Here is a 26,308-nt window from a genome sequence, read left to right as displayed (position 1 = left end):
CAAAATATCGACTTAAAACTCACTGCTTCTCAAGAAACCAGGCATCTCCCAGGTCTCAAATGACCACAACGGAATAGCTCCGGGTTTGCTTCACTTTGGATCATGCAAAGGTATCACAAGAGTATTTTGATTTAACAGTAATGTGTTTTATTTTATTTTATTTTATTTTTTGTAAGGAGCACTAGCCCTGAGCTAACATCCGATGCCAATCCTCCCCTTTCTTCTTGAGGAAGAGTGGCCTGGAGCTAACATCCGTGCCCATCTTCCTCTACTTTATATGGGACGCCGCCACAGCATGGCTTACCAAGCGGTGCGTTGGTGCACACCCAGGATCCAAACCTGTGAACCCGGGGCCGCCGAAGCGGAGCGTGCGCACTTAACCGCTTGCGCCACTGGGCCGGCCCCCAACAGTAATGTGTTTTAAATGGCCAAGCGATGAAAGAGTCTTTTAAAAAGTAATGCTGAAAAGATATGATATGTATAGTTGAAACAGATGTCAAGGACTAGGTGTCAGGACAACTGGTCCTTTACTACTAACTAGGTGGGCTTTAGGCAAATAAGTCACTATTTGAGCCTTATCATAAATAAACTAGGTGTGACCTTGGGCAAATAAGTCATTATTTGAGACTTATCATAAATAAGCTTTATCATAAATAAATGTTGAGACTTAGAATATGTGACCACAAAGGTGTCTTCCAAATTTAGAGTTTTAGGAACAGCAAGCAAGGGTCAGAGAGGGGGAAGTGATAACTTATTTAGAGAAAATGACATATTCATCAAGAGACAGAGAGAAATACCTATAATTTGTAGAGTATTAACTATGCAAGGCAAAAAGCACAAACTAACTCAAGGAGAGAATGTAATCTCCAAGCAGAGAGAACCCTTTTAAAGAATTTTGTTTGAGACAGTCCTATGAAAACTGGAAATTGATATCTCCTTATTTACTAAACAGCAAGTTAGCAAGCATTTTTGTTTACAATGTGTAGAGGTTTTTATGCATTGCAACAAAAGTACACCATAGAATACTTTTTATAAGGAAAAGCATACAAAGAGATGTTTACAAAAACTGTACTTTCATTTATCTATGTCCAGTCAAACACTAATCATTTGCAGCAAGGTGTCCAAAAGAGCCCAAGCATAGTTAGAATTTTCTAACTCATAGATACGTGTCTATAAATACAAGCATGTGCCACAAATTCAGGAGTATGTTTTCATATATAACAAAATAAAATTTATTGTGTATTTTCAGTTAAAATCAGTTAATGCCCACATCAGACACTTAGGCCCTCAAGAAATGAACTTGTTTCATGGGTGATAATGGGCTGAGGAGTTAGTGCTCCAAGAAGTTAGTGAAATATTTCTGAGATCTACTGTAATGGAGAGCATAAAACATGGTGTTCAAATGAGCACCCCAAAAAGGATTTGCTCTATCTAATCTGAATTGTTAAGATCCTTTTCTATTTTAAAATTCAATATAATTCAGCAACATTTTTTGAATATCTAAAATGTGCAAGTGTCAAAATCAAATCTAATAAAGGTGTTTGATTTGACTTAGGACTTCTGGGATAAGAGCTCAAGGCATACAACCCTGATAGCAACAAATTCCAAAGTTTAATCAGTTTTAGCTCTACATTCAACCTGACTCACTCCATCACAAGCAGCCTTGGATGTCATAATTATCGTAGGTGATTGAATGAGTCTAATTTGGAGTAGAGGTTTGCAGAGTGTCTTTATGTGTCTGTGTTCTTTTCATCAAAATCCACCGGGCTCTTCTTTTATAAAACGTAGATTTCAACCCATGTGCACTCATGCTTCCCAGATATTCTACTGTCCTCTCTTCCTTAGTGTTTATGATGTTGGCGACACTGGCATTTGCTTAGTGGCAGTCCTGGCTGTCCTCCAAGCTAACACAGTACTGTTGAACAAAACTTTGCCAGCATTCCATCTCCGTTCCAGAATCACCTTCATCCGGTGGTGGCTTCCTTCTAACATCTGACTCCCTGGTTCCCTAAACCCTTTAGGCTTTATATCAATAAATCTCTTCACTCACTCATGCCAATGTGTTTATGAAATAGATCAAACCACATTTCTAACTGTCATGTCTAAAATCACACAAATTCTGAAATCAGCTTTACTTTAGTATGAGTTATTAATTCATTAGTATCTTAGAACCATTTTATGAACACAAGATAACTGTCTGAGCACTATAGGGGGATACAAAGGTTGACACAAGATTTCCCTTGAGGAACTTGAAATAGAGTTTGAGAAACAGGACAACTAGACATGAAAATGAATAATGGAAGACAGAAGGTGGTGAGTATCCAATCCGTGGGACGGCTGATGGGTGCTAGTGAAGTCATCCCTGTGGACTTCACAGCAGGGGTGAGACTGGAGCTTGTTCTTAAAGGAGCAAGAGAGAATTTGAATAGGTGAGGAGTGGGGGTCCCAGGTGTGTGAAAATGCCAAAGATGTCCAAGTAAAACTTCCATTCAAAGAAGGTGGGCAGGGTGGGGCGGCAAGGTGGGGGGAAAGGAGGCTTATGCTTGAGAGGAGCAGGAAACCAGCCACAGCCAGTCTCTTGGGATTAAGTATTGCATCTTGTTGACAATGGCAGTACCATTGAAGGATTTTAATCAAAAATTGTGTTTAAAGATGATTTATCCGACTGTCACATGTAGAAGGAGGTGGCAGTAATTGGAAAAAGTAAGATCAACTAAAAGCCCTGGGGAATGATTTTTATATGAGTCCCAAAGCAGGCTGGTAGCAGTGAACTTGAAATAAAATACAGAAGAGACACTGGCAATTGAGTAGGTATATGTATGAAGAGGGTGAGTCAGAGAGCCTGACTTACTGAATTTCACAGGGGCTTTGTATTCCCGATGAACATGTTGCTTAAAGGTTCAATAGTAAAATCGCAGATCCATGTAATGAATGAATAAGTTAGTATTCACTTAATGTAAAAGCACCAACCCATTCTACTTTAATGTTGACAGATTTTAAGCACAAACATCCCTACACTGCTCCCACACATGCTCCATGCTTTTTCACGCATGGACATATTTGCAACTATACCTAAGGAGGGAGGGAGGAAATATTTACAGAGCCTGTACCAGGTGCCAGGCCCTCAGCCGACTGTTGGGGCTACACAGATAAAAGCCTCTGCCTTTGAGGGGCTCACAAGCTACATCCTTCCCACAAAGTCAGCCACAGCTTCAGTGACACACACCGGCTGCTGACTTCCCACCTGTGTCTCCACTCCAGATGGCCTTCCTGCTCTCCAGCCTTGTCCATGCATCTGTCTACCAGACTTCCTCACCTGGATGTCCATGGACTTCTCCAAACAACATCTGCAACACTGGACACATTATCTCCTTTCTATGGAACCTGCTCCTCCTCACGCAAGGTTCCCATCTCAGAGAATGGCAGAAACAGGGGACTCCTCCAATGGCCTCACTCCCCACACTATCTCTCCTCAAGTTCTGCTGATTCTACTTCTTGGCTATTTCTCTTATCCAGCCACCTCTCACCACCTGCACTCTCTGGTGTAGGCTACCACCATCTGTTGCCTGCCAAAGCTTCCTAAGTGGCCTCCTGGCATCCCAGCACGCTACCCTCCTATCCACTCCCCACACAGCAGCTAGTGTGACCTTTCTAAAATGAATATATAACTAAGTCACTTATCTGCTTAAAATCCTTCAATGGTTTCCTATCACTGTTAGAATAAAGTAAAATCTCTTAATATGCATCGCAAAGCCCTTTATAGACTGGATCCTGCCCATCTCCCCGTCCTCACTTGTTTCCTCTCTCCTCTCCAAGCACCAGTCACACAAAATTCTTTCAGTTCCTCTGACTGTCCATGCTCTGACTCTCCTCTTGTCCCCCATATATCCTATTCCTCCTGCTAGGAACACTTTCCCCCTTTCTGCAAATTCCCATGCCAAGGAAAGATTATCCTGAGCTGAAAGGATGCATTGATAATGACCATTATTCCATATTGCATGTGTACAGCCCTCTATATTAAGAGTATTAACTATATCCCTGTAACTACAATGATCATATTTTGCAAACTAAAATTCTGAAGAATAGGACTGAATTTTGGACAACAGGGCTGTCTTGGAACATCTTGGGTTGATGTAAGTCCCATTTTGTGGCAGTGGACTTTTAGAATACTGGCCTTCCCTCATCAGAGACAAAGGATTGCAGTGTGATTCCAAAGGGGACAGAGGGCAACAGCTGCTCTAGGCACATGTCATGCAATGGGCTTGATATTTAGTCCAGCGTGTTGGGGCAGGATGTTCTACTCAAGATTAACCCATGGAGTTTTCTTATGCGTGCCCAATGAAGAGGTGCTAAAAACAAAACACACACACACACACACACACACATACCTTCATGCTCCTTAAGAGTGTAAATAATCTTTGAGGCACCCAGAGGCAGCTCCCTCTCTTGAAGGAGGGAGGAGCAGAGAGTCTCTACCTGCCCTTACCTACCTTAGGACAGCCTTATTGTCCCAAAACAGGGTATAATCAGGCCCTTTGTCAGGGCTGAATAGGAAACACCCACCCAATAAGGAGGAATAGGAGACGTGGTTCTGGATTCAGAACGAATGGATGTGGATACCTGGACCAAGTCGAACTAGAACTCCTAGGGCAAGTGGGCTGGGTTGTGGTGGGATTTGAGCACTAGGGACGTATCCTGGGGACCCCAAGTGACAAACATCCTTGGTGGAATTTACCACAAAGGCAATGAAATGATCTTCTCTCGAAGATTCCTTGAGGCCACTATGCTAAGTGAAATAAGTCAGACAGAGACAGACAAATACTTATAATCTCACTTATATGTTGAATCTAAAAAAACTGAACTCACAGAAACAGAACAGCTTGGCAGTTGCCAGATGTCAGGGGTGGAGGGGTGGGGGAAATGGGTAAAGGTGGTCAAAAGGTACAAACTTTTGGGGCCGGCCCCATGGCCGAGTAGTTAAAGTTCCATGTGCTCCTCTTCAGCAGCCCAGGTTCACAGGTTTGGATCCTGGTCACAGATCTACACCACTCTTCAAGTCATGCCGTGGCGGCAACCCACATACAAAATAGAGGAAGACTGGCACAGATGTTAGCTCAGGGCCAATCTTCCTCAAGCAAGAAAAGAGGAAGATTGGCAATGGATGTTAGCTCAGCTCAAAAAAAAAGTACAAACTCTCAGTTATAAGACAAATAAATTCTGGGAATGTAATGTACAGCATGGTGACTATGGTTAACAATACTGTGTTGTATATTAAAAGTTGCTAAGAGAGCAGATCTTAAAAGCTCTCATCACAAGAAAAAAATTGTAACTGTGAGGTGATGGGTGTTTGTGGTAATCATTTTGCAATATATACATATATTGAATCATTATGTTTTACACCTTGGACTAATACAATGTTATATGTCAATTATATCTCAATAAAACTGGGGGCTCAATCTTGGCCCAGCATCAGCTGCTAGAATGTCTTGGACCGGTTCTCAACAGAAGTGCGTGATGGCCTGAGAGCGAATGAGACAACAGCAGGCTGACAGTCCTTACTCTACTTGCCTGGGGGTGGAAGTCAGCAGCCTCCTCGTACCCCCTCAGAGTTTCTAGCCCTTATCATGGCCCTAACTTTCCATCTATTTCTAAACTCTTCTGGTAATTATGGAAAAAACAATGTTTAACAGGGAGTTTGTGAAACCTCTTACTGATTTACTCAATACCATACAATGAATAACAGGTAGATACTGAAACAAAAAAGTGATTCTGGAAAGATGGGTGGTACCTTGTGCTGTCAAAAACATAGAAACAGGTGAGAAGGGAAAGACCCAGGAGCTCATCGGCCCATGACACTCAAGGACTGTTTCCTACAATGTTATGAAGGTCTCTGGTTCTGACTGGAGCTACTGGAAGATATGTCAAATCACATTAAGTCTGCACAAAGCCTCAGTGAAGAAAAAGCGGTTTATGGACAGAGGAATGTGACACAGAACCAGGGCAATGTGACTAGACCCCATTATCTGAGTGCTTTTGATAACACACTGGAAAGCAGAGTTGGGTTTTGAATCAACTGAAATCTTCCATAAATGGAGTCTAAATCCAGGCTACATAGCATCCCAAAACTCCCCAGAGAAATTCCTATTATGTACACGGAAAGGGGAGTGTAGCAAGTCCCATCTGGCTGGGCAGAGAACATTCTCTGCTTAGCAAAACTTCGTGGTTCTTGTGTTTAGTGCCAACTAACTGCATGTTCGTACTAGACCCAGGCCCTGCACACAGAGGTGTAAGTGTATTGAAAAATGAGCTAGATAGAGCAGGCAGTGCTGGGCAATGCTTAGTCTCTCAAACATCAAAACCACAAAGCAAGATATTAATAAGGGTATTATTTTTATAAAGTCCCTAACTGGTTATGAGCCAATATTATGACCAATGTTATTCAGAGTTGCTATAGCAAAATAAAGTGACATCTTTTCCATTAGCCTCTCATCAATACACAAGCTAAAATCAAGAACAGACTGACATGCATCACTGGTGACTTTTGCTCTGTGGGACTGACGCTGTCCGAGAAACCTCAGAACTTTAAAGTAAATGTACAATGCTGTTAGCCTTATTAGGAAACAAAGGTACAGGCGGATGAGGTGACTCAACTCGAATGTCACCTGCTCCATGAGGCCTCCTCCGACAAGCTGAAAGTACTGACCTCCCTTCTTCACGATGTAACCTCTAGTTATTCTGCAACACATTAACTCTGACAACTATCAAGTGATCTTGTGAATTTAGGCATGTTTTGTCCCTCCCTCCGTGTGAATTTAGACCCCAGAGAGAGGAACTTTGCGTGGTTTGTTCCTCTGTTCCTCACACCTACAGAGTTTGGCACAGAGTGAGCCCTCAGTGATATTTGACTGGTTAACTTTGCAACTTGCCACAGGACAAAGAGTTCAATTATCTGTGCCTGAAGGCTTCACAGAGTCCAGAAAACCAGCATTCACATCAGTTCATCAAACACCACACATTGGAATGAAAAGTGTTTTCATGATAGACATAACGTTAATTAAATTCATACCTAGAGGCAAAGTGGTCTGAAGCAACACAGCTGCAAGTGTGGGCCGTGGACCAATGGCATCAGCATCACTTGGCAGTTTGTTAGAAAAGCAAAATCGGGGGCCTGCCAAAGACCCAGTGAACCAGAGTATCTGAGGACAGAGCCCAAAAATCTGTGTTTAAGTTTTCCAGGTGACGCTTATGTACCCTAAAGTTTTGAATAACTGTTATTCAGAAATAAAGGTGAGAATAAACAAGAAATGTCATAGGGGCCAGCCCAGTGGCATAGCGGTTAAGTTCGCACTCTCTGCTTTGGCGGCCCGGGGTTCGCAGGTTCAGATCCCAATCGCGGACCAATGCACCGCTTGTCAAGCCATGCTGTGGCGGCATCCCATATAAAGTGGAGGAAGATGGGCATGGATGTTAGCCCAGGGCCAATCTTCATCAGCAAAAAGAGGAGGATTGGCAACGGATGTTATCTCAGGGCTAATCTTCACACACACACACACAAAATGTCATAAGGACTAAGATTTTGCCAGGGACAACTGGCACATTCTTGCTGTCATTTAAGTTAAAAAAAATCAGGGAAAAGGAGGAGGATGAATTACAGGCAAAATTACATGCATGACTATGGCACTCCAAATGCATGCCCATGGGTGCCATCAGATAATTCTCCACATTCTGTTTCACTGAGGCTTCCAGACCTCACCAAACAACCAGCAAGTTGACGACACTTCTTGCATACAAAACTCTCCCTCTGCTTGGTTTCCCTCTCCTTCCCAGGGGCAGTACCCTCTGTGGCTCTTTCCAGGAATCATTCTAACAGAGGACTGACCAGGCCAACTGAGAAAAAGCAGCCCAGCTGGGGATGAGAGGGCAGCCATGCCATACCATGGTTTAGATGTCGGATGCAGTCACTCAGGAGAGCGCTGAACTTCTTCTGGTCAGCGGCATCATGGAAGCAGAAGTAGCCGTGTCTGAGGAATGGCTGCCACAGGTACACCGGGAATTCCTTTGGCAGGACCACAAAGGGCTGAGCATTCTCCTTCTCACTGGATGCTAAAGAAATATTGAAATCACAAAGACGTTTTAAAACATGTATCTTTTATTTAAAATACTTATTTCAGGCTGTGAAGGTAACTCTCTGGGGCAGGCCACGGGATGGAAAGGCAGTGTGAGGTGTCTTCACAGGGAGGAGGTAAATGAGAGTTGTGGCTCCTCTCGTATCCCTTTGCCAGCTCACCTGTCTCACTCCAGCAGGTGGCCTCACCTCCTACTCCACAGGAATAACCAAGGCCATCAGACACAATCTTTCTCACTTCACCTCAAAATGACCCGCAAACAGAGCTTGCTCTTCCCTAATGGCCCTCTTCAGGCTCCGCTGTCCACCTGTGCAGACACTCACCTACCCTCCCCACAGGCTCCCACTACACCAGGCCTGCTCTCTGCCCTGCACTCTCTCCCTCCTCCCTGTCATTGCCAAACCAGCCCTTGCTGTCTTCATGCCATCAACTCCTACTCTCACCTCACTCTTGTCCCTGCCCCACCAGTCCCGAAACCCAATTGCTGAGGTCACTCCTGTCATCCTAACTGCCAGCCTTGCTTCTTCTTCATTATCTATTCTTTTAACCTGATCTGAAACATCTCTTATTGCTAATGACCCTTCTTTTGTTAACATTTTCTTCTCAAATTCCAGGAGCATCTCTTTCCTGGTGTCCTTCATGCTTTTTAAAAATTGTTTCTTTGTTGTCACCTTTATTGGCTCCTTTGCCCCTTCTCTGCACCCCCCCATTAGGTGTTGGTGTTTGCCCTGTTCTGTACTGGTTTCGCTCCACTCTCAGTCTCTCCTCTCTCTAGGCATGGTCACCCATTCCATGACTTTGTATCTTGTTTCTGCAGTTCATATTACCTTTTCCTTCTTCCTTTCCACCATGTTTTTGAATAGAAAATTCTCATTCATCTTTCAAGTCAGTTCAAAATCTGCCTCCTCTGAGGCACCTTTGTTGGCACCTCCCCTGCCACCAGAGAAAGAGTTGGGTGCTCCCTGACTTGTTTTCCCAAGATATTGTAATGACCTGTTTCCACACCTGGCACCCACAGGGTGGGGGAGCAGGGTGAGATAAGCTCCCCCACCGGTTCCCACACGGTTCCCCTCCTCAAGAAGCAGAAGCACTGCTCCCCAAGAAGCAGAGTCCCTGGAGCATGGAGACTGCACCTTACATATCTTTGTATCCTCAGTCCATGTTTCAGTCATGGAACCTAGCAGATGTTCAGCTACAGTTTGTTGAATGAATAAAAGTGCTACACTGTCTAGGAAATTTTAAAAGCCTTAAACAATGAACTTTTACCTCTTCCCTCAAAATCAATTCCAAGAAACTCATGTTAAACTGTACTACTATTCAGATCCCCTACCTAAACTTTATTCCCTTCCATGCATTCGAATTATGTGATATTGTATTGGTTAAATGAGTCCCAGCTTACTTCCAGAGTTAGGAAGAGCAAGCAGAAGAAAAAATTAGCTCTCTGCTCCCTGCCTACGTAATGGACACCAATCTCAGGGAAAGGAAGGGAAGAAGGACCCTCTAAGAGGTAATTGAAAGCCCTGGGCATACTAAGAAACGGATCATAACCATAAAGGAGGCTCCAGAAACCGAGTCTTGCTACTGGCAAATTAATAAATCAAAATTGGCTTAGATAAAGAATAGATTTCCTAGGGCACGTAGGGGAGCCCTGTTTCAGTGTCCTGAAATCTGAAGGTAACAGAGTAGAATGCACTGAGAGCACAAACGATGGCCCCTCAGTACCCAGCAAAATACCTGGCACATCATAACACAAGAAGGAATCAGCATATGAATGAACAAGTAAATGAATGAATGATTGAATGCTGTAGCAGAGACCTCTAGTTGTAACACATTACCTATCCTCCCGTTCTTTCTCAGTAATAAAATCCTGATTTTTAGTTGAGCAAGTGACTGCATAGAATAAAGACTACATTTCCTGCCTCCATTGCAGCTTGGTGCGCCACAGCCACTAAGTTCTGGCCAATGGGATGTAAATTGAAGTGGCAGTGAAACTTCCTGAAAATATCCTTAAAGAGAGGGAATGTCCTCGCCTCCTCCCCTTTTCTCCTTCCTGCTCTCTGGGATGAGAAAGCCATGGCTGGGCTGGCCCCGTGGCTTGGCGGTTAAGTGCGTGCACTCTGCTGCTGGTGGCCCGGGTTCGGATCCCGGGTACGCACAGATGCGCCGCCTCTCCGGCCATGCTGAGGCCACGTCCCACATACAGCAACTGGAAGGATGTGCAGCTATGACATACAACTATCTACTCGGGCTTTGGAGGAAAAAATAAATAAAATTAAAAAAAAAAAAAAAAAGCCATGGCTGCTGCTCCAGCACCCACCCTGGACTACGTAAAACTATCACAACCTAGAGATAAAGGGGGAGAAAGCTAGAAAGAGTCCCTGGCATTTATGGAACTGCCACAGCAGCCCTGGACCACTAATCTCCAAATATTTTTAGCAAGATAATAAAACCTTATGTATTTCATTTGAGTTTTTTGTTGTGTGTAGCAAACTAGATTCTAACTAGTAAAATGCCAAATAAATGAATCACTTTAGCAAAATGTGGGGGCATTTTTGATACATCATCTTAGCAGACTATTGTATAAAGAAGACATATTTATTAATAAACCTCTAGTGCTTTTTCTCGAGTGAGGTTAATTCCTACCATCTTTATTGTGCCTTTATTCTTTGTAATGGAATTATATCATACAGTGAGTGCTCCTGTTAACGTGGTTTTGTGAAACAATTCTCCTTGCCCTTTCCAAGATGTCACAATTTTGTGCAAATGGCTGAAAGCAACATTGACCCTTTGCATCTAAAAGATACAGCAAGCCCCATAAAATTCATTCCTATTAGCCTCTAGTTATCTCCTATTTAACCTTTTACAATTTTCCAGATGCCATTAGCCTGCATTTTTTCTGAGTTGAGTTACAAGGATATCACAAATGATCTACTGTAGAATATTCTATTTTTAAAACTTAAAAGGCCACACCATACAATAAAAAAAGTCACTCAAATGCCCCAATCTGAAGCCCAGGGCCAAATGGCACTAGTTACACAGGCCTTCCTTTTCATTCCTTCTGTTATGATTTCATCAATAAATCAATAAATATATTGTCTGTTCTGACTGATTTCATTGGAAAGTTCTTTTGGAGACGTTCTGAAGAGTCAACATGTTGGTATTCCCATTTCTAGCAGCAGCTCCAGAGCCAAAATCACATATAAGTAGATGTTGAAAGAAAATATAATAATATGTACAGTGCACATAAAGTGTTGCTTTAGCTTAAATTACTCAGTAATAATTTGTTAATCTAGGTTTATGGTCCATGTACTAACCCTATAATAGTGTTATTAAAAACACTATGCTAAGAATTCTGTAAAAATTGCTGAAATTATTATATTTTTCTCCATAAATTCCAATGAAATTATTATACCCATTAATAAGAACCAGGGCTCTTTTCAGGAAACCAAGTAATTACTGTATGGCATGATTTACACAAAGCCAGATGGAGTTATTACATAATCCACAGTTCATGAATCTCTATGAAATGTGCTATTTGGTCTATATATTATCTACTATTTTCTCTACATGGTACAAGTGGAATGAATGAGAATCAAAGTATGTTACAGCTGGAAGGATCCTTGTAGATTTTCAAGTTCAAGGCCCTAGAGTTGGAGAAACAGAAACCAGAGAGTTTCGGCCACTGCTAGAGAAAACACTTGATAAAAATCTAGTCTCCAAGGTTACAACAGACACCTCAGAAATACAAAAGATTATAAGAGAATACTATGAAAAGCTATATGCCAACCAATTCGACAATCTGGAAGAAATGGATAAATTCCTAGAATCATACAACCTTCCAAAACTGGATCAAGAAGAAGTAGAGAATTTGAATAGACCAATCACCAGTAAGGAGATCGAAACAGTAATCACAAACCTCCCCAAAAATAAAAGTCCAGGACCAGACGGCTTCCCTGGTGAATTCTACCAAACATTCAAAGAAGACTTAATACCTATCCTTCTCAAACTCTTCCAAAAAGTTGAGGAGGGGGGGAAGCTCTCTGACTCATTCTACGAAGCTGACATTACCCTGATACGAAAACCAGACAACGACAACACACAAAAAAAGAAAATTACAGGCCAATGTCACTGATGAACATCGATGCAAAAATCCTCAACAAAATACTAGCAAATCGCATACAACAATACGTTAAAAAGATTATACACCATGATGAAGTGGGATTTATTCCAGGTATGCAGGGATGGTTTAACATTCGCAAATCAATCAACGTAAAACACCACATTAATAAAATGAAGAATAAAAATCACATGATCATCTCAATAGATGCAGAGAAAGCATTTGACAAGATACAGCATCCATTTATGATAAAAACTCTGAATAAAATGGGTATAGAAGGAAAGTACCTCAACATAATAAAGACCATATATGAGAAACCCACAGCTAATATCATCCTCAGTGGTGAAAAACTGAAAGCCATCCCTCTAAGAACAGGAACCAGACAAGGATGCCCACTCTCACCACTCCTATTTAAAATAGTACTGGAAGTCCTAGCCAGAGCAATCAGGCAAGAGAAAGAAATAAAAGGGATCCAAATGGGAAAGGAAGAAGTGAAACTCTCACTATTTGCAGATGACATGATTTTATATATAGAAAACCCTAAAGAATCCACCAGAAAACTTTTAGAAGTAATAAACGAATATGGTAAAGTTGCAGGATACAAAATCAACATACAAAAATCAGTTGCATTTCTGTACACTAACAACGAAGTAGCAGAAAGAGAAATTAAGAATACAATCCCATTTACAATTGCAACAAAAAGAATAAAATACCTAGGAATAAACTTAACCAAAGAGGTGAAAGATCTGTACACCGAAAACTATAAAACATTGCTGAAAGAAATTGAAAAAGACACAAAGAAATGGAAAGATATTCTGTGCTCTTGGATTGGAAGAATTAACATAGTTAAGATGTCCATACTTCCTAAAGCCATCTATAGATTCAAGGCAATCCCTATCAAAGTTCCAACAACATTTTTCACAGAAATAGAACAAAGTATCCTAAAATTTATATGGAACAACAAAAGACCCCGAATAGCTAAAGGAATCCTGAGGAAAAAGAACAAAGCTGGAGGTATCACACTCCCTGATTTCAAAATATACTACAAAGCTATAGTAACCAAAACAGCATGGTACTGGCACAACAACGGACACACAGATCAATGGAATAGAATCGAAAGCCCAGAAATAAACCCACACATCTATGGACAGCTAATCTTTGACAAAGGAGCCAAGAACTTACAATGGGGAAAAGAAAGTCTCTTCAACAAATAGTGTTGGGAAAACTGGATAGCCACATGTAAAAAAATGAAAGTAGACCCTTACCTTACACCATAGACAGAAATTAACTCCAAATGGATTAAAGACTTGAATGCAAGACCTGAAACTGTGAAACTTCTAGAAGAAAACATAGGCAGTACACTCTTTGACATCGGTCTTAGCAACATCTTTTCAAACACCATGTCTGACCGGGCAAGAGAAACAATAGAAAAAATAAACAAATGGGACTATATCAAACTAAAAAGCTTCTGCACAGCAAAGGAAACCATCAACAAAACGAAAAGACAACCTAACAATTGGGAGAATATATTTGCAAACTGATATTTGCATCTGATAAGGGCTTAATCTCCAAAATATATAAAGAACTCATGCATCTCAACAACAACAAAACTACCAACCCAATTAAAAAATGGGCAAAAGACCTGAACAGACATTTCTCCAAAGAAGATATACAGATGGCCAACAGGCACATGAAAAGATGTTCAACATCATTAATTATCAGGGAAATGCAAATCAAAACTACAATGAGATATCACCTCACGCCGTCAGAAGAGGATGTGGAGAGAAGGGAACTCTCATACACTGCTGGTGGGAGTGCAAACTGGTGCAGCCACTAGGGAAAACACTATGGAGATTCCTCAAAAAATCAAGGATAGAACTACCATATGATCCAGCTATTCCACTGCTGGGTATTTATCCAAAGAACTTGAAAACACCAATGCGTAAAGATACATGCACCCCTGTGTTCATTGCAGCGTTATTCACAATAGCCAAGACTTGGAAGCAACCTAAGTTCCCATCAAGGGACGAATGGATAAAGAAGATGTGGTATATACACATAATGGAATACTACTCAGCCATAAGAAACGATGAAATCCAGCCATTTGTGACAACGTGGATGGACACTGAAGGTATAATGCAAAGTGAAATGAGTCAGAGGGAGAAGGTCAAATACCGTATGATTTCCTTCATCAAGTAGTAGATAATAACAACAATAAACAAACACATAGGGACAGAGATTGGATTGGTGGTTACCAGAGGGGAAGGGGGGAGGGAGGAGGGTGAAAGGGATAATTCGGTACATGTGTGTGGTGATGGGTTGTAATTAGTATTTTGGTGGTGAACATGATGTAATCTATGCAGAAATAGAAGTATAATGATGTACACCTGAAATTTATACAATGTTATAAACCAATGTTACTGCAATAAACAAAAAATTAAAAAAAAAAAAATCTAGTCTCCAAATTCTCAGTTCAATGCTCTTTCTGTGGAGTCATTCAGCTATTATTTATAGATATGCTAATTAATGCAACGCTTTTTTACACAGTAGCTGTGAGTTACTGTAATGCTTATTAAAAGTACTTTGTCGATTCAGGATATTTTATTGCATATCATCCTAAAATTAGTAAAATAATATTCCCTGATAGGTCCGGGCTTTCTTACTGAAAGATGGGCTTGTGCATTTCACAGACGGGGTCTTATTTATTTCTGCTGTCCTATTGTGTAGTGCTATAAAGCTTGCAATATATTCCAAAGCCTCAGGATGTCTGACCAATGGTGCATTTTCTATGTGCTAGAAGCACAGTAATTGACTTGTGTATTACTGAATGTGATTTAAAATAATAGAAGCGGTACAATGTTTACCTAAATTAGAGAAACGACATCTTCCATTTGCCTACGGAGAATATGTGTCTAGCCCAGGGTTTCTCAACCTTGGCAACTATTGTTATTTTATGCCAGATAATTCTTCATTGTGAGGGGCTGTCCTGTGCATTAAAGAATGTTTAGCAGCACCACTGGCCTCTACCTACTAAATGCCTGTAGCACCATCCTCCCAAATAGTGACAACCAAAAATGTCTCCAGACACTGTCAAATGTTCCTGAAGAGGGAAATCCCTCCCCCCACCCCATTGAGAACCACTGGTCTAGCTAAACAAAGCAAGTTTAGGAATTTTGCCTTGGGAAAGAATTCTCAGCAACTCACCAATAGGGTCTGGGAAGTGCCGATCAGATAATAAATTGTATTCCTCTTCTGATATTAACACCTTGCCACCAGCTGCAAGAATTCGGCTTTTAGGAGCAGCTCCTCTCTGATAGGCCTGGGAAAGGAAAGGCATAAATGAGTGATTTTTTTTCCCCATTTGTATTTTTGGAAAATAACAAGAATATTAGAAATAGACAGACAAACCCAGACACTTACACTCAGAGGCAGCAATTCCTATACTACGTCATTGAGTAAGAGCCATTTACTTAAAATATATATTTTTTGCATACCTGCTACTTGCAAAGTATTACTTTGGTACTTTTGTGTGCTGATCACAACAGAGTAAGTCACAGTCCCTAATCTCAGGGAGATTCTCTGTAGGTATGTTTCTCAAATGGGAAAAAGAGAATCTCAGTATACTTCTAGAAATTCTGCACCATACTTACCATGTCAGACACTAGCACCTGAATCATTCTAATAACCACAAGGGTGACGACGCATACAGACACTGTGCAAAATGCTTGGAGACTGATGACTCAGGAGACGCAGGACATGTAACTGCAATTATGGTTGCCATGGGTTCTCACCAAAAACATAAAAGTGTTGCTATGACAAAATATGCCACCACTTTGCCCTCAAGACATGAGACTGTTTTACAGTAAAATGATCTGGGATGGAAGTGCAACATCTATAACATCAATACAAATTCTGGCCAACAGACAAAAAGCTCTGCTGTTTGGGAAATGTAAGAGGGGCAGAGCATTGCTAAAGCACGAAAGCTGTTTGTTAAGCAGATAAACCCACAAGGACATACAGATAAGATAAAATGTAAGTACATGCATCTGATGGGAGGGCTCAAGTCAAGGCAAAATTTTGAGACTAACAAGCTAAAAGCAGGTTGAGAATTGAACCTAGAAACTGTGGGACCCAAAATCTAGAGTGCACTCTTGGGAATAACTAAAATAATGTTGATCAGGGCAAGAAAATCAGAATAACAATAATACATTCTGCGTCTATAGATAGTGACCAAAGAGACTCAAACAAAACAAACTCTCATATCTAAGAAGGTTGTTTTCATACTTGTAAGAACCATTAATCACCTGCTTCAGCACATCAGGGACCCAGAGCATTACAGACAAGAATCTAAAGTTGTGTGAATTTGAGAAAGTCTAGGAGCAATTTGATTCAGACTGGCCCCAAATCTGAATTGTGTTATTTGTTATAACAGACCCCAATCAAGGCTTTTATAAACATTATATTATTTAATCCTCAAAACAGCACTATGAATTAGTTATTATCTCCATTTTATAAAGGAGAAAAATGAAGCCCAAAGAAGTTAAATAACTTGCCAATGGCCCAGTGGTGAGTAGGTGACAAAGCCAGGATTCATGCCAGGATCTGTCTAGCCCCACACACGTATACAGGAAGCAGGAAGTGATTATCAAAGGAGAATGCTTCATTTTTTCCTGCTTAATTACCAGCCAAAACCAGACTCTCAATAAAATAATAGGCAATTTATAGGTACTTAATATCTAACTCTCAGGTATAATAAAAAAAATGCACCCCTCTATAAATTAAAAAAAAAAACAGGATATTATTAAAACTTTGAGGAATTATGGCAAGCTGCATGGGCATTTTTTTTAATTTCCAAGTTTTTTTTAATGTTTGGTTATTAGCAAATTCAGTGGCCATACCTTAACAAGCGAAACAAGTTCATTTGAAAATGATGAACAAAGCAAAGAAAGCAGTATCGTCCATAAATTGCAAGTTGAGAGACCAGGCTTTAAAAAAATGAAAAGAGGAAAAACACCAAAATTTGACTCAAAATGAAACTTCCGTTAGTGCCAAGTGTGGTGAAAACCTTAATAAATCCAAAAGCACGCTCTATGAGTGTTTCCTCCCAATTAGTTAGTAGTCATCATACCAACAACTGCAATATTGGGCTCTGCCAGCGCTTGGCCATATGCTAAGTGTTTCGATGCATTCATTTGTTTAATCCTCACCACATAGTGATGAAGAGATCATGCTCAGCATTTTATATATGATGAGAAAACTGAGGCTCGAAGAGATTTATAACTTTCACAAGGACACATATCTAGTAACTGGTAAAGGTGTGATTCAAAGTGCGTAATATTAACCATTACGCATACTGCCTCTTCTCAAGCTTCCCTGAGACGACACTGTAACATGACATACAAAATATAAGGTGATTTGGGGCCAGTGGCATAGTGGTTAAGTTCACGCACTCTGCTTCGGCAGCCTAGGGTTCATAGGTCGGGATACAGGGCGCAGACCGAGGCACCGCTTATGAACCCATGCTGTGGTGGCGTCCCATATAAAGTAGAGGAAGATGGACACGGATGTTAGCCCAGGGCCAATCTTCCTCAGCAAAAAAAGAGGAGGATTGGCAACAGATGTTAGCTCAGGGCTAATCTTCCTCAAAAAAAAAAAAAATATATATATATATAATAGGCATAGGGTGGCTGACTGGATAAAACAACAAGACCCATATATATGCTGCATACAAGAGACACACTTCAGACTTAAAGACACTCACAAACTGAAAGTGAAGGGATGGAAAAAGATACTTGGGAGAAGATATTTGCAAACCATACTTCTGATAAGGGCATAATCTCCAAAATATATAAAGAACTCATGCATCTCACCAACAACAAAACTACCAACCCAATTAAAAAATGGGCAAAAGACCTGAACAGACATTTCTCCAAAGAAGATATACAGATGGCCAACAGACACATGAAAAGATGTTCAAAATCACTAACTATCAGGGAAATGCAAATCAAAACTACAATGAGATATCACCTGACGCCCGTCAGGATGGCTATAATTAACAAGACAGGAAACAACATGTGTTGGAGAGGATGTGGAGAGAAGGGAACTCTCATACACTGCTGGTGGGAGTGCAAACTGGTGCAGCCACTAGGGAAAACACTATGGAGATTCCTCAAAAAATCAAGGATAGAACTACCATATGATCCAGCTATTCCACTGCTGGGTATTTATCCAAAGAACTTGAAAACACCAATGCGTAAAGGTACATGCACCCCTGTGTTCATTGCAGTGTTATTCACAATAGCCAAGACTTGGAAGCAACCTAAGTGCCCATCAAGGGATGAATAGATAAAGAAGATGTGGTATATATACACAATGGAATACTACTCAGCCATAAGAAACGATGAAATCCAGCCATTTGTGACAACATGGATGGACATTGAGGGTATAATGCAAAGTGAAATAAGTCAGAGGGAGAAGGTCAAATACCGTATGATTTCCTTCATTAAGTAGTAGATAATAACAACAATAAACAAACACATAGGGACAGAGATTGGATTGGTGGTTACCAGAGGGGAAGGGGGGAGGGAGGAGGGTGAAAGGGATAATTCGGTACATGTGTGTGGTGATGGGTTGTAATTAGTATTTTGGTGGTGAACATGATGTAATCTATGCAGAAACAGAAGTACAATGATGTACACCTGAAATTTTTACAATGTTATAAACCAATGTTACTGCAATAAACAAAAAATTAAAAAAAATAAAATAAAAAAATAAAAAATAAAGAAAAAAAGAAAAAAAGAAAAAGATACTCCACGCAATGGCAATGAAAAGAAAGCTGGGGTAGCAATAGTCATATCAGACAAAATAGACTTTAAAACAAAAACTGTAAAAAGAGACAAAGAAGGGCACTACATAATGATCAAGGGAACAACACAACAAGAGGATATAACACCTGTAAATATCTACGCACCCAATGTAGGTGCACCTAAATATATAAAGCAATTATTAACAGACATAAAAACAGAAATAGACAGTAACACAATAATAGTAGGGGACTTTAACACTCCACTTACACCAACGGATAGATCATCCAAACAGAAGATCAATAAGGAAACATTGGCCTTAAATGACACACTAGAACAGACGGACCTAGTAGATATATACAGAGCATTCCATCCAAAAACCAAAGAATACACGTTCCTTTCAAATGCACATGGAACATTCTCCAGGATTGATCACATATTAGGCCACAAAACAAGTCTCCATAAATTTAAGAAGATTGAAATAATACCAAGCATCTTTTCTGACCACAACGGTATGAAACTGGAAATAAACTATAGGAAGAAAATCAGAAGAGCCACAAATACGTGGAGATTAAACAAAATTCTACTGAACAACGATTGGGTCAACGAAGAAATCAAAGGAGAAATCAAAAAATACCTGGAGATAAATGAAAATGAAAATATGACATGCCAGAATTTATGGGATACCGCAAAAGCGGTTCTAAGAGGGAAGTTTATAGCCCTACAGGCCTATCTCAACAAACAAGAAAAATCTCAAATAAACAATCTAACAATGCACCTAAAGGAACAGGAAAAAGAAGAACAAATAAAGCCCAAAATAGTAGAAGGAGGGAAATAATAAAAATCAGAGCAGAAATAAATGAAATAGAGACTAAAAAAAAATAGGAAAAATTAATAAAACCAAGAGCTGGTTCTTCGAAAGGATAAAGAAAATTGACAAACCTTTAGCTAGACTCACCAAGAAAAAAAGAGAGAAGGCTCAAATAAGTAAAATAAGAAATGAAAGAGGAGAAATTACAACAGACACCTCAGAAATACAAAAGATTATAAGGGAATAGTATGAAAAGCTATACGCCAACAAATTAGACAATCTGGAAGAAATGGATAAATTCTTAGACTCATACAACCTTCCAAAACTGGATCAAGAAGAAATACAGAATTTGAATACACCAATCACCAGTAAGGAGATTGAAACAGTAATCAAAAACCTCCCCAAAAATAAAAGTCCAGGACCAGATGGCTTCCCTGGTGAATTCTACCAAACATTCAAAGAAGACTTAATACCTATCCTTCTCAAACTCTTCCAAAAAATTGAGGAGGGGGGGAAGCTCCACAACTCATTCTACGAAGCCGACATTACCCTGATACCAAAATCAGACAAGGACAACACAAAAAAAGAAAATTACAGGCCAATGTCACTGATGAACATCGATGCAAAAATCCTCAACAAAATACTAGCAAATCGCATACAACAATACGTTAAAAAGATTATACACCATGATAAAGTGGGACTTAGTCCAGGTATGCAGGGATGGTTCAACATTCGCAAATCAATCAACGTAATACACCACATTAATAAAATGAAGAATAAAAATCACATGATCATCTCAATAGATGCAGAGAAAGCATTTGACAAGATACAGCATCCATTTATGATAAAAACTCTGAATAAAATGGGTATAGAAGGAAAGTACCTCAACATAACAAAGGCCATATATAACAAACCCACAGCTAATATCATCCTCAATGGTGAAAAACTGAAAGCTATCCCTCTAAGAACAGGAACCAGACAAGGATGCCCACTCTCACCACTCCTATTTAACATAGTACTGGAAGTCCTAGCCAGAGCAATCAGGCAAGAGAAAGAAATAAAAGGGATCCAAATGGGAAAGGAAGAAGTGAAACTCTCACTATTTGCAGATGACATGATTTTATATATAGAAAACCCTAAAGAATCCACCAGAAAACTTTTAGAAGTAATAAACGAATACGGTGAAGTTGCAGGATACAAAATCAACATACAAAAATCAGTTGCATTTCTGTACACTAACAACGAAGTAGCAGAAAGAGAAATTAAGAATACAATCCCATTTACAATTGCAACAAAAAGAATAAAATACCTAGGAATAAACTTAACCAAAGAGGTGAAAGATCTGTACACCGAAAACTATAAAACATTGCTGAAAGAAATTGAAGAAATCACAAAGAAATGGAAAGATATTCCATGCTCTTGGATTGGAAGAATTAACATAGTTAAGATGTCCATACTTCCTAAAGCCATCTATAGATTCAATGCAATACCTATCAAAGTTCCAACAACAATTTTTCACAGAAATAGTACAAAGAATCCTAAAATTTATATGGAACAACAAAAGACCCCGAATAGCTAAAGGAATTCTGAGAAAAAAGAACAAAGCTGGAGGTATCACACTCCCTGATTTCAAAATATACTACAAAGCTATAGTAACCAAAACAGCATGGTACTGGTACAAAAACAGACACACAGATCAATGGAATAGAATCGAAAGCCCAGAAATAAACCCACACATCTATGGACAGCTAATCTTTGACAAAGGAGCCAAGACCATACAATGGGGAAAAGAAAGTCTCTTCAACAAATAGTGTTGGGAAAACTGGATAGCCACATGCAAAAAAATGATAATAGGCCCTTACCTTACACCATACACAAAAATTAACTCAAAATAGATTAAAGACTTGAATGTAAGACCTGAAACTATGAAACTTCTAGAGGAAAACATAGGCAGTACGCTCTTTGACATCGGTCTTAGCAACATATTTTAAAGCACCACGTTTGACCGGGCAAGAGCAACAATAGAAAAAATAAACAAGTGGGACTACATCAAACTAAAAGCTTCTGCACAGCAAAGTAAACCATCAACAAAACGAAAAGACAACCTAACAATTGGGAGAATATATTTGCAAACCATACATCTGATAAGGGCTTAATCTCCAAAATATATAAAGAACTCATGCATCTCAACAACAACAAAACTACCAACCCAATTAAAAAATGGGCAAAAGACCTGAACAGACATTTCTCCAAAGAAGATATACAGATGGCCAACAGGCACATGAAAAGATGTTCAACATCATTAACTATCAGGGAAATGCAAATCAAAACTACAATGAGATATCACCTCACGCCCCTCAGAATGGCTATAATTAACAAGACAGGAAACAACAAGTGTTGGAGAGGATGTGGAGAGAAAGGAACTCTCATACACTGCTGGTGGGAGTGCAAACTGGTGCAGTCACTATGGAAAACAGTATGGAGATTCCTCAAAAAATTAAAGATAGAACTACCATATGATCCAGCTATTCCACTGTTGGGTATTTATCCAAAGAACTTGAAAACACCAATGCGTAAAGATGCATGCACCCCTGTGTTCATTGCAGTGTTATTCACAATAGCCAAGACTTGGAAGCAACCTAAGTGCCCATCAAGGGACGAATGGATAAAGAAGATGGAATACTACTCAGCCATAAGAAACGATGAAATCCAGCCATTTGTGACAACATGGATGGACATTGAGGGTATTATGCAAAGTGAAATAAGTCAGAGGGAGAAGGTCAAATACCATATGATATCCCTCATTAAGTAGTAGATAATAACAACAACAAACAAACACATAGAGACAGAGATTGGATTGGTGGTAACCAGAGGGGAATGGGGGAGGGAGGAGGGCAAAAGGGATAATTCGGCACATGTGTGTGGTGATGGGTTGTAATTAGTATTTGGGTGGTGAACATGATATGATCTATGCAGAAATAGAAGTATAATGATGTACACCTGAAATTTATACAATGTTATAAACCAGTGTTACTGCAATAAACAAAAAATAAAAAAATAAAAAATATATATATATGGTGATTTGTTATTAATATCATTATTATTTGTAGTGTATTGATAATTTGCTTCAGAGAACATACCAAGTGTTGAATAAAATCCTAATAGAGATAGGCAGAGAAAATATTAGCTCAATGAATATTGAAAAGAATAAGACCACCCGAGAGAGCATCTGAGCATTGCCTGGTAGCCTGTGAATAAGTTTGTACTACATTTTATTTCTATTTTCCATCAGAAATGGGATGGAAAAACATTGGTCTGCCAGCCTGAAGCCTCTTTCTAAGGGTTTAGCATCAGGGGTACTGCTCAGTGTTGAGGTTGTCCTGACTGCTCTTGAACTTAGAGTCAAGAGAGCAGAGTTTTAATCTGTTACTACGTTTAACTGATGAATAGTAACTGTTCCTTTCAAAAGGAGCTTGAGAATCTATGTAGATGAAAAATGTGTACAATATGAGATCTGGAAAAAATCAATGGGATCATTCAGCCTAACTCTCTAGTCTAATTGAAGCCTGAACTAAACTTTAGGTTTCCTAACTCACTGCCTAAGGTTCTTTCTCCTATACCACGCTACATCCCTACTTGTGGAAAGAAATGGAAACCAATAAAAACTGAAGTCCTCCCGGGATGCTAGGCACTTTACACACACGTTATCTCATTTTCTCCACATTTTACAGACAAGGAAAATAATGAGATAACCAGGAAAAAGTTAAATGAAAAAAATCCATAAGTGGAATAAAGTATGTGAAATGTCGGAATTCCTAGGAACCCATGCAAATTCTATCACAATCTTATTAAATAACTCCTCAGCCACCTGTCATATAGGAGGCTTGAGACTGGGAAGACATGGAGACACAGAGCAGAGAGGGGGAGCTATCAGGGAGGTGACTGAGACAGACCTCAAGGCTGAAGGATCATAGGAAAGGCTCCCACACTGGTCACTCAGTATAACCCATTTTCACACTCACCTGCAATTACTTGTTCCAAGTCTGTCTTACCCACTAGACTGCAAGCATCTGTCTAATCTACTGCTAAATGCCCAGAACCTCCTATAATACTTTTCACATAATAGGTACTCAATAATACTGAATAATAATTCAGTCTGTTAACTGAAATGAGTACCTGCATGAGCGAGTGCTTACAGAATCAATCTTGAAGGAGAGGGCATGCCAATCACCCCAGCCAATGTTTAAGAATATTTCGGGAACCAATGGTAACAAGGAAACGTCTTACCTCTTTGTTCTCATAGCTCTCCACAGCAAAATCGTTTTTAACCACAATGTATCTCTCCTTCCATTTCTTTATGTCTTCAGCAAACTGGGATAGCTCTGCTTCATACAAAACAGTTCCAGGCTCCAATGGTGGCTTAAAGAAGATGAATACAATTAACCATCACAACAAAAGATCACATACCCACGCCACCACTAAGTCTATCCATGGTATTTCAAGGAATAGTCTAGGAAACTGTCTTGTGCTGAGATCCTGGGGAAACTGTTGCTTCCTTCCCTCCCTCCACACTTGCCTTTCCTTCTCCTCCTGACCAAATACAAATATCTGTCTTGGTATTTTTGTGATTTCCATTCCCTTCCATTTCGCTACAGGAACAGAAGTATATGGTAGAAAGGATTATAATAATAAAGTTGTGCCTTGTATACCTGTGGCACTTAATAAATCCTTGATAAACTCTGTGGAAGAGAGGGAGTGAGGCAGTTAAGTGTAAGCTGTGGATATTTACCCCAACACCCTGAATGTGCCTCAGGGTTAATTCATGAAAAACAGGATAGTTAACAGGCTATTTCCCCTATTTGTCACATCTTCAGGCGCAGCCTCAAGAGTCAGTGCTCAATGGTTCTCCCAGACCCAAAAGTCCTGGGGATCCAGGCTATAAACACCTAACTCATCTCTGCGCTCCTCGAGGAGACCATGTTTGCTCTCTGGTTAAAGAACAAGCAGCCAAGACAGCAAACCTCCGTTCTACCTCTTCTACCTAAAAGTTTGAGGATTTTTTGTTAACCCTGGTGACACATGTGCTGTAGGAGAGTCTCTGTTAGATTCCTAGTTGGGTCTTCCATTGGGCTAACTGCCTAAGGGATAATTCCCTTCCTGCCTCATGGTGCAATTCCTGTATTATCTCAAAATATAGGAATGGGCCTCCTGTCTTTCATATGTCACTGAATTTACATCTATTTTCCCTTTATTAAAAAGTCATAGTGCCTTTAGAAACTCATCGCTCTACTTTCAAGCAAAATTTGCATGAACCATATGGAGAAGATAGATATGCCAATCTTTCTAAGAATAGTCTAAGGGATGAAATAAATCCCCTTACAAATTCCAGGGCTCACTGTTTTGTCCTGACAGATAATGAGGCTCTTGCGGACCTCACTTTTCTCTTTAAATGAGACTGAAACCACATATAAGCTGAACTTGATAGTTCTTATGTACAGCATTTCTTAAACCTGGTCCACTTAAATCAACTAATACACGTTAAAAATGCGGCCTCACCCTAGACTTGCTATATCATAATCTCTGGGGGTGTGGGCCAGAATTTGCATTTTTATCAATGCTCCCTAAATTTTGAGAATAGCTGCTTTTTGCTTTTGTTTTGTTTTGTTTTTTGGTGAGGAAGATTATTCCTGAGCTAACATCTATTGCCAATCCTCCTCTTTTTGCTGAGGAAGATTGGCCCTGGGCTAACATCCATGCCCATCTTCCTCCACTTTATACGTGGGACGCCTGCCACAGCATGGCTTGATATGTGGTGCATAGGTCCGCGCCCCAGATCCAAACCTGCAAACCCTGGGGCGTCAAAGCAGAGTGCACAAACTTAACCACTACGCCACCAGGCTGGCCCCAAGAATAGCTGTTTTATGGAGAAAACAATCAGTTATCCTACACACTCATGCTGCTAAATCTATTGGTCAACTTAACCTTTCAGCAGCATTTGACCCATTTGTCACTCCCTCCTTCTTGAAACCCCTTCTTTATTTGCCTTCCGGCACATTATACTTTCTGGATTTTTCCCCTATTCCACAGGCTATTTCTTCTGGATTCTTTTCCTTTTTCTGATCTCCAGATGCTGGAGGCGCCAGGGCTAGGTGATGGAATCTCTTTTCTGTGTGCATTCTCCCTCAATTATGTCCCATGGCTTCAAAACTAGTTATAAGCTAACAGCTCCCAAATTTCAACCCTCTAGCCTCAACCTCTCCACTGCACTCCAGATCAGAACATTCAACTACCTACTCAATATTTCCACTGGTATATGTCATATAAGTATCTTAAACTTAACTTGGCCAAAAGTGAACTCATGATTCCCATCCACCTCTGACTCTTCTATCTGAGTAAAAGGCAACTCCATCCACTTATTTGCTCACGCTAAAAACCAAGAAGTCATCACTGA

General features: G+C 40.1%; 1 protein-coding gene across 1 annotated transcript in view; it reads right to left on the bottom strand.

The window, feature by feature from the left end:
* NIBAN1 (niban apoptosis regulator 1) overlaps positions 1-26,308 on the bottom strand; it is a 151,601-nt gene that overhangs the window by 62,415 nt on the left and 62,878 nt on the right. The window contains exons 3-5 of the mRNA XM_058539883.1: positions 24,145-24,276; positions 15,448-15,562; positions 7,936-8,103 (exon numbers count right to left, since the gene is read on the bottom strand). Coding sequence (XP_058395866.1) covers positions 7,936-8,103; positions 15,448-15,562; positions 24,145-24,276 — 415 coding nt within the window. The remainder of the gene's footprint in view (positions 1-7,935; positions 8,104-15,447; positions 15,563-24,144; positions 24,277-26,308) is intronic.

This window comes from Diceros bicornis, chromosome 4 (assembly GCF_020826845.1).
Source record: "Diceros bicornis minor isolate mBicDic1 chromosome 4, mDicBic1.mat.cur, whole genome shotgun sequence".
Lineage (NCBI taxonomy): Eukaryota > Metazoa > Chordata > Mammalia > Perissodactyla > Rhinocerotidae > Diceros > Diceros bicornis.
The sequence above is the reverse complement of the archived record's forward strand: the minus strand, read 5'-3'. Positions and strand labels throughout refer to the sequence as shown.